We start from the raw sequence: 19,052 nt of genomic DNA, 5'->3' as shown, positions 1-19,052 counted from the left end.
TGGGTTTTTTGGATTCTCTTCAGGATTTATTGAACTGTTGAGGTGGTAGTGGGTCAGTTCCTAAAATTATGTCACTGCTCATGCGCAATATGTTCCCAGCTCTAGAACGTAAGTATTATGAAGGATATCTGAGATTTTATTGGGTTCCCTTCTGGACTTTTGGGATTGTTGAGGTTATATTATGTTAGTTCCTAAAATTCCACCACCTTACATGGTATACCATGCTATCAGTTCAAGAATTTGAGTAATTTGAAGGATTTGTCAAGTTTTTCTGGGTTTCCTTCTGGTCTTCTGGTGTTAATGAGATGGTAGTATTTTGGTTCTCAAAATTCCTCCATCCAACATGGTCTACTATCTTCCCAGTTCTAGAGTTTTGAGGTTTCTCAGGATATCGTTTGAACTTACGGGATTGTTAAGATGACTCTCAATAATCCTGAATATCCAGATGATGCACCATAATGGTTAAATTTTAGGATCTGAAGAGTTCTATAATCCAAGTCCAGAAGGAAACCCAGAAAAACTTGACAAATCCTTCAAATTACTCAAATTCTAGAACTGATAGCATGGTATACTATGTAAGGTGGTGGAATTTTAGGAACTAACATAATATAACCTCAACAATCCCAAAAGTCCAGAAGGGAACCCAATAAAATCTCAGATATCCTTCATAATACTTACGTTCTAGAGCTGGGAACATATTGTGCATGTGCAGTGACATAATTTTAGGAACTGACCCACTACCACCTCAACAGTTCAATAAATCCTGAAGAGAATCCAAAAAACCCAAAGATCCTTCAAAATCCTTAAATTCTAGAACAGGGAGCATGTTTTCGTGAAAATATGAAACTCGGTTACGCCTTGCGTTACTAAAATTTACAGAAAATACAACTTTAGGTCGATTGTCATGGAAATACGTATGATTATTTACTCTAACGAAAAAAATAATAATTTCGATGTATTTTTCCATGAAGAGCATATGATGACTTCACTGTTACGGACATATCTCCGGAACGAGCTGCCCGATTTCAATCAATAAAAAACGAAAACGTAGCTCTTTAAATTCTCTATAAACCTTTTGAAGAAAATTTTTTACAGAATTTACAGTCTTTCTATCAGTTTCAGAGATTTTCCTTTGAGAAAAAAATATTTTTCGACTTTGACCAATTTTTTCCGCCATTTTGGATTCAAATGTCAAAAAATAAATTTCACCAAAAAAAAATTTAGACTTTTCTCTATAACTTATCCTTTGGAAGTGGATTGATATCTCTTCTCGCTTACGAATGAAAAATCATAGAAAAAAAAGGGACATAACGGCTGCTCACCAGAGAACCGTTGAGCTGCCGTCTTGGCCCCACATCAATTTATAATCAGGAATTGATACGGAACAACATACAATCATCGTAATAACGATTTTCAAAGATGCACGATTTTTTGCCTAAGCAGGTCCACTAATTATTCTTCGTTGTATTTCTACTAAAAAAGCCGTATAAGAAGGTTTCGTTCAGTTATCACCATAGAGGTAGACTACCATCAGTGGTTAGACTAAGCCTAATCCGTCCTTTGCTTCTGTATACTCAATGACGAGTATAACCTGAAGTGAATCACAGCAAGCTGGCGACTCTCATCGTCATTCCACAGCTGAAATGCCTATCAAAATGAAGCTAAAAAACTAGGCCCCACCTTTTGGGCGGGTCAGGTCCCTTGACTGACAATTTTTTCAATATATTTTTAATCAATTTCATTTTTTTTTCCGTTGTTAATCTTCCGAAACATCACAAATAACTGATATAAAACATTCGCTTGTGTACAAGTTCTTTGGAAAACCACTTTTTCTGTTCTCTATTTGCTTGTAAATTTGCGGCCAGATTTTTAATCAACAATACAAAAATAGACAAAGACTCGTGTGAATTACGGCCCTCGCTGCGCTCTGCCCGCAAAGGTCCCACTCGTATAAGTTGTCTATCATTCAGTTTTATAGTCTTATTGTTAACGTTAAACAAAAGTAAAAGATGCGAATTTGGAACGATTAGAGGACTCTTTCACTTTGGTACAATATAAAATAGTACGATAGACGTTCTTCCCTTACACTTATGTACAAAAAGGAAGCCCCCGGTACTTTCTACATTCACAAAACCTTCAATCATGAAAAAAAAATAGCACGACTCGTACGAATTACGGCCCTCGCTTCGCTCTGGCCGCAAACTTCGCACTCGTGGGAGTTTTAAAGTTTTCTGTATGATTGTTTTTTAATGTCATTCCATACATTTGAATAACGATTCAGAAATTGGTTGTTCATAAAATTTTATAAATATTTTATGACATGGCTAGAAAACTATCATGCGTGATAGCTGACTTTCACCTGACTGACTATAGCCAACTATAACCGTGATGGCTGACTATCACCGTGATAGCTGACTATCACCGTGATAGCTGACTATCACCGTGATAGCTGACTATCACCGTGATAGCTGACTATCACCGTGATAGCTGACTATCACCGTGATAGCTGACTATCACCGTGATAGCTGACTATCACCGTGATAGCTGACTATCACCGTGATAGCTGACTATCACCGTGATAGCTGACTATCACCGTGATAGCTGACTATCACCGTGATAGCTGACTATCACCGTGATAGCTGACTATCACCGTGATAGCTGACTATCACCGTGATAGCTGACTATCACCGTGATAGCTGACTATCACCGTGATAGCTGACTATCACCGTGATAGCTGACTATCACCGTGATAGCTGACTATCACCGTGATAGCTGACTATCACCGTGATAGCTGACTATCACCGTGATAGCTGACTATCACCGTGATAGCTGACTATCACCGTGATAGCTGACTATCACCGTGATAGCTGACTATCACCGTGATAGCTGACTATCACCGTGATAGCTGACTATCACCGTGATAGCTGACTATCACCGTGATAGCTGACTATCACCGTGATAGCTGACTATCACCGTGATAGCTGACTATCACCGTGATAGCTGACTATCACCGTGATAGCTGACTATCACCGTGATAGCTGACTATCACCGTGATAGCTGACTATCACCGTGATAGCTGACTATCACCGTGATAGCTGACTATCACCGTGATATCATGATAGCTGACTATCACCGTGATAGCTGACTATCACCGTGATAGCTGACTATCACCGTGATAGCTGACTATCACCACCGTGATAGCTGACTATCACCGTGATAGCTGACTATCACCGTGATAGCTGACTATCACCGTGATAGCTGACTATCACCGTGATAGCTGACTATCACCGTGATAGCTGACTATCACCGTGATAGCTGACTATCACCGTGATAGCTGACTATCACCGTGATAGCTGACTATCACCGTGATAGCTGACTATCACCGTGATAGCTGACTATCACCGTGATAGCTGACTATCACCGTGATAGCTGACTATCACCGGTGATAGCTGACTATCACCGTGATAGCTGACTATCACCGTGATAGCTGACTATCACCGTGATAGCTGACTATCACCGTGATAGCTGACTATCACCGTGATAGCTGACTATCATGATACTGATATCCGTGATAGCTGACTATCACCGTGATAGCTGACTATCACCGTGATAGCTGACTATCACCGTGATAGCTGACTATCACCGTGATAGCTGACTATCACCGTGAATAAAGAAGCTGACTATCACCGTGATAGCTGACTATCACCGTGATAGCTGACTATCATGCATGCGTGATAGCTGGATATAACTAACCGACAAAATCAAATTCCATCAAAGTAATCTTTTTCGATTGATTGAATTTTCCAACAGTGGAAAATACTGTTTTTCTGGAATAACTTCCAGATCCTTAATCCCACATAGCCCATCTTCGAACTTAACCTCAGGAATTGAATTCTGCGTCGATTAAAAAAATAAAATTGGTAATTGGTTGATAATTACTCAAGTTATCGTGTATACAAGTAAAATATTTGGACAAACAATTCCGTTTTTCATAACATTTCATACAACCTTTGATATACAAACATTCTAGGGTATTTTCCGGCATAAGACCCTGACTTACAGTCAAGGGAATAAATAAAATAACAACAGGAACAAACAGAGTTTAAGCACTCTTCCCTTACCCAGGATTCGCGTTAAGTGAATGCATTGAGAAAAATAAGGCTGTTTCGACCTCGAGAACTAGCGGCAGAACTATATTTAGTTGTTTCCACTAGCCTCTTACACAAGACAGCAGCAAAGCTTTCCATGAACAAGTGTAGGATAGTTTGCATTGAGACATTGCTATCTGCTGATGGAAACTTGGGAAATTGCGGAAAGCTGCTTAGAAATCACCACAAAAAACGCAGCAAAGAACAGAAAAGAGTTGAGCCTGAGTTCCAAAAACAAAAGTGAAAACTGTTCACGTCTCGTACTCACGATTCTGGCGTAGCTCAGCCAGTCATCAAGCCACCAATCTTCCAGCCAGGGAACACATTGAAAATCGAACAACTTTCTGCATTCCGATCCTAATGAACTCGTCACTAGAACACTGCCAACAGAAAGAAATGGTCAACGAGCACTCGATCAACTCCGTCTGATTACAGACTGCATACGTAACGGGCAAATCCACGACTGATTATAGGTTGCAAGTGCAAATCCACGACTGATCATAGGTTGCATACGTAACGGAAAAGTCGTTGACGGAACGATCAGAGCATTGCAGGAGATCACTGCAGAAAAGCGAAAGCAGGAGAGAACTCCATCGTAGATGAATTTTCACCTTTTCCCATTCGTCCATTCAAACTGATAACGTACATTCTCGCCACATCCAAAATTCTCAGCTACCTTTTAGTTGCCAACGTAGATCCATATGACACATCCGGAAACCATCGAGCCCATTCTAAGACCAGCTACTAGCCGTGATTCAGCAGTCGTAGTAGTGTACGATCCACTCTCGTGCGAGGGTAAATGCTTATCATCAGTGGATGAATTAAGCCTAATCCGTCCTTTACTTCTATATACTCAGTGAAGAGTATAACGTGAAGTGAATCACAGCGAGCCATTTTAGTAGAGTATGAAACTCCAAAATTGGAGTTATGGTGAAATGGTGGAGCTATATACGAAAATGTGATTTTCGTTTTACATTTATTCCTCCCTAGTGTGTTGATGTAAAAATCTGAAAAAATTCTCAAAAAATGTTTGTTTGGAGGTAAAAGATCTCTGATTTTTTTTCACACGTTCGAGGTACAGAACTTACTCGGTATTTTGACCATTGATTGGTCTTATGAACCTGTTTTTTGCATAATTTTGGAGTTTCATACTCTTAGTTCCGTTGATGGCACTTTTTACCCTGTTGGGCCCTTTCAATCAGATAACCTATCACGAGCTACCACCTGGGTCAATATAAAATTTCTCAATTCGTTTTCCTTATCATCTTATCTGTTATCACAGTGCAACGAGTTCTCGAAACGCTTCATCCGGCAGCTTAACAATTTCTTTTTAAAACCGTGCAAACGGTACCGTTGGATCCACTGTAACTGCAGCGTAGTTGAATGCTCGACATGCGTTGTTAAATGGAAAGTTCAGTCCGTATTCCGTTCTCGATTTGTTCAATCGAATGAAATCTCACCCCAGTAGTCTGCCGTCCGTGTTTACGTTTAGGTTGATCTGGCTCCGTAAATATGGTGAATCCAGACGACCGGAAATTATGTTGTGGATCCAGTTTTATCTCTAGCCGAACCGACTTGTAAGCTGCACATTTGCATAAAAAATGTTCGGCTGATTGTATGTCTCCACAGTTGTTGCACAACCTGCTAGACCCATAATATAAGTACTTCTTTAGGATGCAATGGCCAGTAAGAATGGATGTTATTCTTCTGATATTTTTACTGCTGAGTGAGAGGAAATAATTAGCATTTTTGGCGTTGATTTTAATACAATTTTCAGCATGTCTAGCGTTGTTCGTGAATACCAGTGTTGTTTGAACTTTTTGCTTTTCCATTTACTGATCAGCTAACTTAAGTGTGAAAAGGTTACTCAACAGAATGGCAATATTAGTGTCACATGATGAAGACTGGACTCACTAAAAAATGATTTGTCACTGAAGAGTTTCTCGTGGCGAACAGTTCAAATTTCGTCGATCTTTCAATTAAAATTTATTTTATAAATTTCATTCTTATACTTCGTCAATACCTTCAAAGTAGACACACTAAGATCGATATTAAAATATTCTTGTGAGGGCCCGTTCTAATGCCAGAACAAACTATTTTCGTCGTAGGTAGGTTAATAGTATGTCAGAAACAACGATGAAACGTGGTAAACAGTAAAATCATATAATCTGCTACTTCTTTTTATAACTATGGCCTAGAGTTCAGCCAAAAATCTTTTACTTCATTCGCTAAACCATTCAGTTTACTATATAACACTAATCGTTAGTCATCGCTTATTTTTGCAGTGAATGTGGACAACAGATGAATTCATCCCTAAACGACTTCATCTGCCGTAAATGTAAAAAATATTTTTAAAAATATTTAAATTCTTAAATTTTTAAATAGTTTTTCGATTTATAACAATTCAAATATGTTTGAAACGGCATTAGCATCGTCATTTTCAAACGTTTTCAAAATTGATGCACAATTTCCTCTCGTTGTATTAACTTTCTTTGAATATGGTTGTATCAAGGTCGATCGCTTTTCTCCAGTTATTTGTTGCAACAGTTTTCCGATTTTATTTATGAATTTCTTATTGTCCTCTCCCATTGGCCCGAACGTTTCAAAAGCGATAGGAGTGAATATGTAGTCACGTTTTAATGCCATGCAGTGATTATGTTTATAATTGGTCTGCGACCGTGCCAGCGATTTTCGCTGATTGGGCCAGGTACGATGGAGCAACAGTGTCGCTTACTGTAGCATCCCAAACGAAAGATTTTCCTCGCTCCCAAGGAGTGTATCACCTTCAACTTGCTTGCCGTCCGATCTGCTTATTCCAGGCGGTTCTAGCATGCTCGGGAAATCGATTTTAGATAAGGCATTCAAGGTTACTTTATTGGATCCTACATGTCTCTGAATTCTGCCAGCGATCCTAATGCATGATAAACCGTGGTGGCCGTTTTCTTCAACAGTTTTTCCACATCGGCAAGTGTGTTTTTCGCATACTTTCACTCCCAAACTTATGGCAATCGCAATTCGAGCTGTATTGTTGTTCAAAAGTAAGCCCAACTTAGACAACGGTATCACTTGCAACTACTTTGACGATTCGTTTTTGGATGATGCAAGTAAGCTCTATCTGTTTGGTCAGCATTGCTCAACAATGTTTCGAAAATTAATTTCATATTCGGGTAATCCCAATTTGTTTGGTTTTCACGTTTAGCTTCTGTGTCTGATACCAGGCTGGACGGCAGATCATCGATCAATCTTTTGATTTCGGTGTCAACGATGTCCAAATTCAGTTGACCTAATAAAATGTTTGATAAATTTTGGGAATCGCCAAATCTTCGAGTTTTCTTATGCCAATTCCAGTCAATGAAAAAGGTAACGATGTTTGTCTCCAAATGTTCGGTGTCATTTTAATGTTGCAAATATTTTCCAATGTTTTTCGAAAAAGTTCATCAACTTCTTCCAGGGCCTATTATTTGGGAATCGATTTTGGGAATATTTGGGAATATTTGAGAATATTTTGGAATATTTGGGAATTTTGGGAATATTTGGGAATTTTGGGAATATTTGAGAATATTTGGGAATGTTGGGAATATTTGGGAATTTTGGGAATATTTAAGAATATTTGGGAATATTTGGGAATTTTGGGAATATTTCAGAATATTTGGGAATTTTAGGAATATTTGGGAATTTTTGGAAATATTTGGGAATTTTTGGGAATATTTAGGAATTAATTCCAAAAAATTAATCCTTTTGAATATATTCTGCCAAAATGTTAGGTTTCTTTTTTTGTATTGTTATCAACCAGGCTTTATAAGTCGTGTCTAAATGCCACTGACATTTAATGACATCCATCAGAAGTTTTTTTAAGAGTTTTTTTGAATTTCGACTGACCGAAATCAGCCCCATTTTTTTCGGAACTTTCTTATATGTAGTGGTAGTATATAAGAAAGTCCCGAAAAAAAAGCGCTGATTTCGGTCAGTCGAAATTCAAAAGAAAGCTAAGAGTAGCTGTTCACGAGTGACTTAGGAATATACAGCGACATTACAGCAGGTATTTTCTATCGTATACATTTCGTCAATCTTCTACTCCCCAAATATTCCCAAATATTCCCAAAAATTCGCAAATATTCCCAAATATTCCCAAAAATTCTCAAATATTTCCAAATATTTCCAAATATTCCCAAAAATTCCCAAATATTCCCAAAAATTTGGAACCTCGGACGTAATGTGCTTGACGTGATTAGGCAATGTCAATTCATATTCCTTATGAACAAAGTGTTATTTTCATTGCTCTTAACACTTAAATCTTTTGGGGTTCCTCCATCGGCTTAAAACAGGTCATTTTGTGTATTAAAAAGTTTATAAGGATAATATCCACTGATCGTTCAAATATTTAAAGGGTAGTTCCTGAGTGAAGACATCTGCGTCTCTACAGACGACTTCTTCACTTCAGTTCAATATTTGAGAATATTTGGGAATATTTGGGAATTTTGGGAATTAATTCCCAAATAATAGGCCTGACTTCTTCCAGAAGATTTTGAAACATGAAAGTTGGACAAGTTCTTAACAGATAGATGACATGCAATATCGGAACAGGCACAACAAAATATTTAGGAGAAATACTAATACATTCAAAATTATTTGTCAGAAATATTTAAAAATATTTGTGACAAATAATTGAAAATAAGGTTAACGCAAAATAAAATGATCGAGTCTGGTTTTTGACAAATTCATTCATTGACAATTCATTTTATTTATGACAAATAATTTGTAATTTATTTCTCATAAATATTTGAAATATTTGTGACAAATATTTATACTTTCGAACCAAATTTTCACAATTAAATTTAGTTTGAATAATTTTATTTTTTTCCGTGTATTTTTCATACATGACCCCATTCAAAGGCTCACAGCTTCTCATGGCAAACACCATGAAAGAACACAAAGGAAAAACTTAAAGAACTGAAGTAGCATGGAATTCTACGAGCAGAGATGGGCCCGTAATATTACCGTGTAATATTACCCGGTAATATTACGTAAAATTACGTAATATTACCCGAAGCTCGGTAATATTGGTAATTTAAAGCCTCGGTAATATTACGTAAGTTACGTAATATTACCAAAAATCAGTTAACATATTGTAAATTTTAATCGTTTTCAACAAAAATTACTCGTTTTTAGCAAATTCACGTGTATTTTATCGTATAATTTTGTTTTAGTTAGGCCTAGTTCAGCCTAGTTAAACAACTTGTTCAAAAATAGTCGAGTAGTATACACATTTGAATGAGCTTCAACCTAAATTGATAATTTAAAGAGCGTGGATTTTTACGATTTCTCTCAGAGTTGTCATTGAATGACGCCGTCGGCAACTCGGTCTTCTGTCACTTCATAAGAACACGGGCTTAGATCGAAACCTGAAATTGTTAGCAAATGAAATTTCATTTCAAATTTCGTATCCTAAAAGACCGAGTTTCCGGCACTGCCATCGTTGAATATTGTGGTAGCGACATACAATCTAGCGTGATAACGTAACACAAGTGCTTCCAAGTCTTCCGACTCGTGTACCCCTTCTTCAACTAGCCGAATACGAGTTTGGTTATCTGAATAGTCGAAACAAACATTTGGAAACATCTACGCAAGAAGTAAGATTCCACATTCTTGTTCAGTCAAACTATACTTTACTCAACAAAGCTCAAAGTGAAGCATGTAATAGTAGTCTCCATGCTGCTAATGTAATTCATTCATTTTTACCTATTGTCTTGTTCAGTAAAACTATACTATACTGAGGAAAGCTCAAAGTGACGCATGTAATAGTAGTTTACATTCCATGTTGAGAAAGTAATTCTTTTATGTGATAAAGGTGTTTTCCAGCAACAAGCTCCGGTTACTGTCTTTTTGACAAATGTAGAGTCAATCAAACAAGTTGCTCAAAAACACACGAGTGAGTTTCCGAGTATCACAAAGTTGTTTCATAAGCAATCAATTATGTAGCAGTATCGAAGGTACTGGTTTACCGTGTGACACATGCGAAAGTTGAGTTTCACGTAAAATTCACGAAAAATGAACAGAAAATAGTCCACCGTACAAAGGATAATTTTCGCAAAGAACATATTGCTGAATAATATTCAACTTTCGCATGAGTCTGATAGTAAAATATCGAATTGTTACAATTTTGTATTGGTATTTACTACATCGGTAATATTGGTAATTTAAGATTTCGGTAATATTACCCAATGTTACGTAATATTACCGTAATATTACGTAATATTACCGACAATAAATAAATTACCGGTAATTTCCCATCTCTGTCTACGAGTACGTGCACTATATGTTAATTCGTTTTCTAACATTTCTGCCCTCCGTAACTCCGTAAATCCGATATGGTGCAGATAGTGCAGAAAATATCAGTAATCAACAAAAAATTCGGGCTCAGTTGTTGTTCAAAAGTAATCTCAATTAATTTCGAAAACTCATTCAGCAGTGGCTGTAGCAAAGACATTGTAGGATTGTTGCTGTCACGTTCCATTCTGTAATTTATATGAACTAACCACTGGAACGTGTTAATGTTCTTATCGTCTTCTCTTTTATGAACGGATAAACGTCATAATATTAAGTTAATCAGCGAATCTGTTACTTCCATTGTTTACCCAAAAATATTTTGAGAATCTTTATTTTTTCGAAAATCAAAACTTTACAAAAATTCCTAGCAACACACTGTAAAAATTACAAATTTGTATAATGCACTGTTCAGTTTCAGTACTCTCTATTTAGAGTAACACTTATGGATGAAATGCGTTTCTTCTAGCGAAAACATTTTTCTTATTCTACTTAAAATCGGTCAGTACAATTTCGTGCGGCAGTCTCTTTAATTCTTTGCAAGCAAATTAAACTTTCCTTCGGATTAGGACTATAAATATTTAAAGAGAAATCCTCAAATCTGAGAATAAACTTCCTTGCAGTGATCATCGATGTCTGTACTGTACATAAATACTATCCTACACAAACAGACATGCAATCGTGAAACGTTTAAAGTCTTACCCTAACAAGGAACTAATTTACTTACTAGTAGTACTCATCGCTGACAGTCGATTCATTTCGAATGCTGAACCACTTAACTCTGCCGGCATTTGATAAGATCGGATGGGAGAATTGTAGATGGGACTTTGCAGCGAATATTCCGTGTGCTTATTTTTCTCCTCTTCAAATCGAGCGAATTCACGTTTGTCCCGCGTATAGTTGATCAGTTTGATCAACAATATCAATAACATGCCCAAAACAAGTGTGGTCACTATTGTGATAAGAAAGACCGATCCCACCGACAGACCCTTTTTGCATTCGGTTCGCAAAACTTGCAGAGAACTTTCGCTCTGTTCATTGATCTGGTAAGTAAACTTTTTGTCACACTGCACCCCTTCACTGGTTGTATACCGAATTATGCACTGCACTTGTGATTGGGATATGTCGTCGACGAATTCGTAATAAAATTTCGTGCCGTCTTTGGCCATGCAACGTTCCTCTAAGTCCGTACAATTGTTGAATTCATTGCGATCCAATAAACAATTGACGCACGGTTCATAGTACAGACAAAGTGCATTTACAGCCGTCGATGTCATTTCGCAAAACGATCCATAAAAGTTCGATGCACATTTACAACTGCCGCAATCGCACGAACCGTGGCCAGAGCAGATCTTGTCACTATTCGGTGCTATGCATGATGCTTGTGACGTCTGACAATCACATCGTTCGCCAGTCCATCCATCGAGGCATTTACATTCGCCGCAGTCACAGTATGCTCGTTCCGAACCTCCACAAGGTCTACCCTGATAACTGACAAGACAAAATCCATATCAAAAATTGGATTCAGAGGATGGACGCACAATCACTTACTACGGACATTCGAAACAGTCGCAAAACTCCCCACTAAATCCAAAATTACAGTAGCACGTTCCGCACGAGCACTCGCCTGAAGACAAGAAATTCTATACTAAAAAAAGGGAATTGATTCAGGTGACACAAACCTCGATCGGAGCAAATTGCGCCAAGAGTCGTAGTACCATTGCGATCCGTTATCGGTAACCGACATTTTTGATCCAATTCCTTACTGCTGGCATAGTCCAATAGGTCACAGTCGCACGTTCTCCCAGAGAATCCACTGTCGCACAGACACATGCCGCAGCTCAACTTTCCATGCAAATTACAAATGGGACTGTTCTCCTGTGCATCGTTGTCCACCAAACACGGACAGTCATCTTCAATATTCACCTCGACCTCCATGTACTCCGAGCTCGTACTGGTCTCTTCAATGCGAAATGTTTGACGTCTAGCATCTTCGTCCGGGTATTCCAGCGCTGTTACACTGATCGTAAATTCGTATTCTTCGCCCATTTCGGCATTTTCGCACTTAGATTGCTCGCGCGGGCTGAAGAACTCCTTGCCACATCTCGTTTCGTATTTTACATGAAGATTTGACGGAGCATTGTCGAAGAACTGGATCCTCTTGACGAATTCATAGTATCCATCGCTGACCATTTGCAATATGTTCGAAGAATCCTCTTCGATCACGCCCAGTTCGGAAATTTCTTCGGTCAGTTTGTGCAGTTGCTCGTAATAGCTTTTCATTTTTCCAATGGAGCTACCGCTGCCACGGATGGCAAAGTAAACGTTTACCTGCAACAAATTGGTACAACACAGTGTTCGCTCGGGCACAACGGCAATGCACGACTGACCTTTCGTCGCAGGAGTTCACGATAAATCTCTTCGAGCGATGGATAATCCATTTCGAGGGATGCCGTATAGTCGCCGTTCTCGTCCAGGTAACATTTTTTGTCATTCTTTTTCACCACACCGGCAAGCTTACCATCACCAGCAAAATGAATCAGACCATCAGTCGCCAGTATCACAATTTTTCGGGATTGATTACGCCAACCGATCTGAGAATATTAACTATCGTAAGTTCCCACCTTTCGTGCTTTTTCGAAAGCTTTGTAAAAAACCTACACGTTCCTGACACACTATCGTCTGCATCAGAGCGTCCAAACCTCCCTCGAGATTATCATAATTTGCAGAGACTGCCGACGCATTGACTTTCTCTTTGAACTCTTTCACATTACTAGTAAGTAGCTGCTGATGTCGAAAACCGTACGTTTTCTCACAGACATGTGAATGATCGCCGGCCAACGCACACGGATTGTCCTTTTCTTTACCCATCGGTGCGAACGGCATGGCAGGCTTATCCACAAAACTGCCGAAACCAATCAGATAGTTTTCCGTTAATCTTTCAAGCGTCAGCGCCAGATCGTTACCAACCCTGAACAACATTTCCTTATGCTCCTGCATAGACCATGTCAGGTCCATCAGATAGTACAAGTCCAATGGATAATTTTTGGCTGGACGAAATTTCAATTTGAATTTTTGAGTTTGACCTAAAGTTATAACCGGCATGAGTACTCATAACGAAATACCTCGTCTGAGAGTCAGTATACTACCTCGTTTCAATGTAATTTTCACTTTTTGCGGTTGTATTTGCACGGCATCGAGACTATCTTTAGCGAAATCGTGAGTCGAAGAATTTTGTTTGACTTCGATTTGCATGGGCGTGTTATCGTAAATGTCTTTGCAATTCAAAGCCTTCAATCTCGCATTTGTTCCGCACCTCGGCTTTTGCATATCGTAATTGGGATCGATGCACCAAGAACAAATTGGATCGGCGGTCAGACACTTTCCACACGATTCGTACAGCAGACACAGTTCACCTGAAATAAACTCTTGCATAACGCACCGGTAATCCAATAGAACGTTTACGAATCACAGTTACCCTCCGCATTAGAATATTGAACGCCGAATGAACAGGTAATTGCAAACAGCAACAACGTTGCCTTCATGTTCGGGTTCTTGGACCAAATAGCGATGCAACAACACTTGAAGTAATTGAACACGGAAAATATAAAATTCCAATCACAATCTGAACGCCTCAAATTTTCAGGTGAATAAGACACACGCACTGTTCGAAATACGTTTATCTAATGTTATGCATAGACGAATCACTTTTATCTTTATTGATAAGCTCACAGAGGTATACGTTTCGTATCGTCGAATAGGTAAACATAATCTTATCTAAAAAAAAAACTGTACGGGTTTTGAGCTGGAAATGCATTGATTCGGATAAACCTTTTACGGACGAACGACTATGTCATTCGTTATCGACAGCGATGAACAAAATAGCCGATATAGGTGAGTGCTGTTTTAGTTATTTACGACATCGAGTGCAAAATACTTTATTGGGATCTAGATGTGTGAGCCAAATAAAGTACTTTGCACCGAGATTTATACAACGAATTATGCAACAGATCGTCTAAAGTTTGCATTATGATACTGAGTTGCATAATAAATATTTTCCTAACGCAGAAAGGATTTTTTAGCGAATGAGAGGTTTTTAGCAATAGCCGGCGAGTTCTTGAATTCAACTAGCTAAAACCAGGGCTTATTATTGGGAATTTTTTAAGAATTTTTAAGAATTTTAGGAATTTTTAGGAATTTTTAGGAATTTTTCAGAATTTTTAAAGAATTTTTTAAGAATTTTTATGTTTTTGCTGTAAACAAAATTCATGCAATTCATTTAGCTAATTACGGTTATAAAATCGAACAATTCAAAATTTCATTTTATCGGATGAAGTTGTGTCTGATACGACCATTAATTTATGTGAAGACTCTTAGGTGGGTATGGTCGCTTGACTGAAGACTTAATAAGTTTTCCAATAATTGCAGTCCCAGTCTTCTTACCATTTTTAATTAAGCTGGCGTTTTTAAGAACACAAAATTAAAGACAGATGAAAAAGCGTTACAAGAATGGTCTATTTGCTACATCATTAATTGTGTATCTCTTTTATTTCCACTGGCCGTTTAGAAAACTCAAAATTAATTTAATTTTCTGAAGAAACAAAGAGAGCTGTGAGTTGAAGGTTCAGAATGATATCAGAATGTATCACCTTACATGTGAACTTCATTAAATGAGTCCATAACCACCTTATTTGATATTGGATATTGGACTGGATAAACTTTATTTCCGTTAAAAATGGAAACAAAAAACTGCCTCAAAAATCTTTCGAGTAAGTCGACTTACTCACATATTTGACATCGTAAAGAATACAAGCCAGATAGCGAATAGGGCAAGTATGGTATTTTTGGAAAGGTGCGGTCTCAGACTATGAGATGTAGTAGCAACTGAAGCTTTTCCCATCAGTGGATGAGCTAGACATGACCAGAAAGCTTCCCGATGGTGAAAAAATTAGTGAAAGTTGTCCACATTCACAACTTTCCATACATTTCCATTAAAAAATCTGAGAAATGTGGGCACCCAGAAGAAAGTGTTTTAAGATTTTTTGAAAAAATTGAAAAACCCACTCTCAGTTTTTTGATATGTTAAATGGGATGTGCTAGCCTTCATTTTAAGCCAATAAAATGAAAAATCGGTTGGGGTGCTCATTGACAAAACCATAAAATTGGACTTTGATGCCTCACACTTACTCACAGCTACAACCTTTCGACCCGACGATACTTTTATTAGAATCGTCTGTCGATTCTCTACAAACTACCATTAGATAAACCATCGGGGTAAATTTTTCTGAAATAGTCATGATTTTGAAATTTTGAAATTTTCTTAGAGTCGCCCCGAGCCGGAGAGGTTGTTTAAAAAAAACATCTTCAACGAAATGATCACTTTTAAATTCCCTATCGATAGCACCATAAACGTCCGGAAACAAAAATGGTGTGTCCGATTCCAAAAAATTTTCACCATATACGAACCTAGCCTCATGATTTCATTCTCCATCGATTAAAACCAAAATTTTGAAAATCAGTAGGTAAAGAATTACTTGAGTTATCGCGGTAACAAGTGTATGGATGTTTTCTGTATTTAACGTTTTAAGCCAATGTAGAACATTTTCAAAATATCATATTGAACTTGTCGTTACGGACATTTAAGGTTATTTTGCATAAACCCTGACTTTCAGTCAAGGGAGTAAACGAAAAATTTAATCATATTACAGTCGAAGAAATATAAGAAACTGGCAATACAATCCAATCAATGCTATTTATCCCACATTCATTACCAATGTTACGATATTTATGTATGTACATATAACTTGTAAATCGCATGTGGATTAAATAACATCGTTGAAAAAACCGAAATCTATTTTTCTTCGACTGTAAATGCAAAATATTTTTGAAGAATTTTTTAAGAATTTTTTAAGAATTTTTAAGAATTTTTAAGAATTTTTGAGAATTTTGAGAAATTTTAGAATTTTTTAAGAATTTTTAGAATTTTGAGAACTGAAATTCCCAATAATAAGCCATGAGCTAAAACATTATTGTAGCATACGTGAGGAACAACGTTTTCTTAAACGACGTCGGATATTTTAACACTAGTTAGGAAATAGTAATTTCTGCAACGGCGTTGCGAAAAGTGAATTTTATCATGCCTCATTTGGGTAACCCCCTTGGGGTAACGTATGAATGGTCTTTTTTCACTGGTTCAGTGGTGGCTTTACTTTTCGTGACGAAAAGTAACTGGTGTTAACGAGATGGATTAATAGATTGATAAAATTCGGAATAAATGGGCCATGAATGAATAAAATTTATTGAAGTTGGCAGATAACTGATTCAAGTCGTTTTTGAAGTTGATGATAAACAAAATAAACAAAGGATGTCAGACAGTGCTCTCAGAACCATTTTTCTAACACTTACCCTGACTTCTCGGAATTCTTTTAAGTAGAAAGAACAATTGGGATGTCAGGATTACGTTTGAAATCGTAATTTTTATTTATACGTTTAATAGGTTGAGATACACCATTGAGCATAACCAATTTCTTCCTGGTGGAGTGGGCTTTTTCATATCAGAAATGAAGGATTAAACTTTTGACAAACTATTTTTACTTGGCATGATTCTAAGCAAAAAATTGTTCTGCAGTATACCTTCAAAATGCACAAATTTTTCTATCTGCCTAGAAAATAGGACGTTCGATATTTTTGACGTTGCGAATGGGCAACGGATTAGAATATCTATGAGTAAGTGGAGAAAGCGAATGAAGGAAAAATCATCTTTCCCACTTATCCCTCTAGAGCATTTTTGTTTATCTTGGTATATAATGTTCTTGGCAGATAAAAAAGTGTATGCACCTCTTGCCAAGATTGTTATTTTGACGTGTAGGACATTATTGCCAGAGCCGAAGGCGTGGGCAGTAATGCCTACACGTCAAAATAACAGTCTGGCAATAGGTGCATACCATATTTTATCTGTCGAGAACAGATATATCGAGATAAGTAAAAACTCCCTAGGGAGATAAGCTCGAGATTATCGTTCTAGATAGATAAAAAAGTGTATGCACCTCTTGCATTCGGCTCGACCAGCAATGTCCACACGTCTCGATAACAATGTTGGCAAGAGGTGCATAATCTTTTATTATACGTTCGTCTAATTTTTGAGACTTACAGTCGTGACTGCCACGCAATCATCATCACGGATTTTTCTTATCGACTAAAAAATAAATAAAACAAAATTTCGGTATAACTCAATGACCGAAATTTTGTTTAATTTATTTTTTATCGAGTTTTCTCCAAACATTTCTATTTTTTATTCAAACCCAACAGATTTAAAACCACCAAACGGTGGTTTTACTATTTCCAAAAAGGGTGTGAGTACAAAATTATCATAATATTTTTTAGCCCAAATGTAGGTTACAGATTTTCCAAATGAAGAATACTCTTAAGAGCGCTCACCCCTTGGCAATTTTCTAGCCTACATTTGTGCGCAAAAATATTCGTTTTTTGATAATTTCTCTGAACCAAAATCTTTTTTTGAAAACGTAAAACCATTAAAGTATGCTAAAACGAATATTTTTGCGCACAAATGTAGGCTAGAAAATTGCCAAGGGGTGAGCGCTCTTAAGACGATAACTTCGTATCCGCGTCCTTTCTGTACTGTGAAAAGTAGGGCCATCATTTTGTCTCAAGAAGTTTAGGGTTGTTATAAACAAAACATTTATAACAAGCCTAAACTTCCTGAGATGATGATGTAGCCCGACTATGAGAAAACTCAGAATTTGTGTCTATTTTTCGAACAAATGTAAATCTACAATTTAGCGTTGAGTTCGTCGTTTATTCGTCTTAAGCATTTTTTTTTCGATGCTGCAAATAGTCAAAATACTATAAAGACTCTATCTGCAGGCGCTAGTAAATAGTAACTTGGATAAAATTTGGATCGCTTAAATATGAATATAGAAGTCGGAAAACTAGTTTTTCTTGGAATATATCAGTCCTTGCCTAGCGTCACATATTTACCAAATATGTATCATCGATGCTTTGCTGAAAAGCGTACATCTGGGCGTTTTTTAAAGACTGGATTTTAGTTTACTTGGTATCTTTACACCAGAATCCTTTGTCAAAAATTTTCATTTGGTATTCCGACGTAAAATCAATTTGCTGGAGTTTTTTTTCGATCTCAATTCGGGTCGGGTTTCAGTTTCATCTGGTTTTGGGGTATTGGACTTCGAAAATTTAATTCGGGCTGGGTTCGGATCGGGTCTCGAAAGTTTGAATCGTAATAAACGAATATTTTAAAAATAAATTCTTCAACCTACTCATCTGTTCTAATTTAAATTTTCCATTATTTGATTTTAGGGAACAGCGGCTACTTAGTCAGGAAAAACTTAAGTTCTTTTGAGACAAGGTGGTCGATGATGCACCGTCACAAATATTTGTTTTTGCGTTGGAAGACTGAAATTCGACGTATTTCGACACGTCCACCTAGGATCGAAAAGTTCATTATTCTCGGTTTTTTCGGATTCTTATACCTCTGCAAGCTTTGAGTGTCTCGGTGTTGGCGGCAAAGAAAACGAGATCTTGGATTTCTTTTGGTTTTTA

The 19,052-nt window shown here is 37.3% G+C and overlaps 1 protein-coding gene and 1 long non-coding RNA gene across 2 annotated transcripts; both read right to left on the bottom strand.

Annotated features, from left to right (window-relative positions):
* Positions 1-503: 503 nt before the first annotated feature.
* Positions 504-15,904, bottom strand: LOC119072686. The gene is made up of 3 exons (XR_005086902.1): positions 15,894-15,904; positions 1,000-1,003; positions 504-687 (listed from the first exon to the last, which is right to left on the bottom strand). It is a non-coding gene; the product is annotated as an uncharacterized LOC119072686 (long non-coding RNA).
* LOC119072670 (integrin beta-nu) lies at positions 10,989-14,169 on the bottom strand. Its single transcript, XM_037177931.1, has 7 exons — positions 13,951-14,169; positions 13,622-13,888; positions 13,134-13,558; positions 12,863-13,066; positions 12,155-12,803; positions 12,024-12,099; positions 10,989-11,963 (listed from the first exon to the last, which is right to left on the bottom strand). The coding sequence occupies exons 1-7, from the start codon at positions 14,015-14,017 to the stop codon at positions 11,192-11,194; spliced, it is 2,460 nt and encodes an 819-aa protein (XP_037033826.1). The 5' UTR covers positions 14,018-14,169; the 3' UTR covers positions 10,989-11,191.
* Positions 15,905-19,052: the final 3,148 nt, after the last annotated feature.

The sequence above is a fragment of the Bradysia coprophila genome, assembly GCF_014529535.1.
Source record: "Bradysia coprophila strain Holo2 chromosome IV unlocalized genomic scaffold, BU_Bcop_v1 contig_84, whole genome shotgun sequence".
In the NCBI taxonomy this organism is placed as follows: domain Eukaryota; kingdom Metazoa; phylum Arthropoda; class Insecta; order Diptera; family Sciaridae; genus Bradysia; species Bradysia coprophila.
This window is presented reverse-complemented; position numbering and strand designations above follow the sequence as displayed.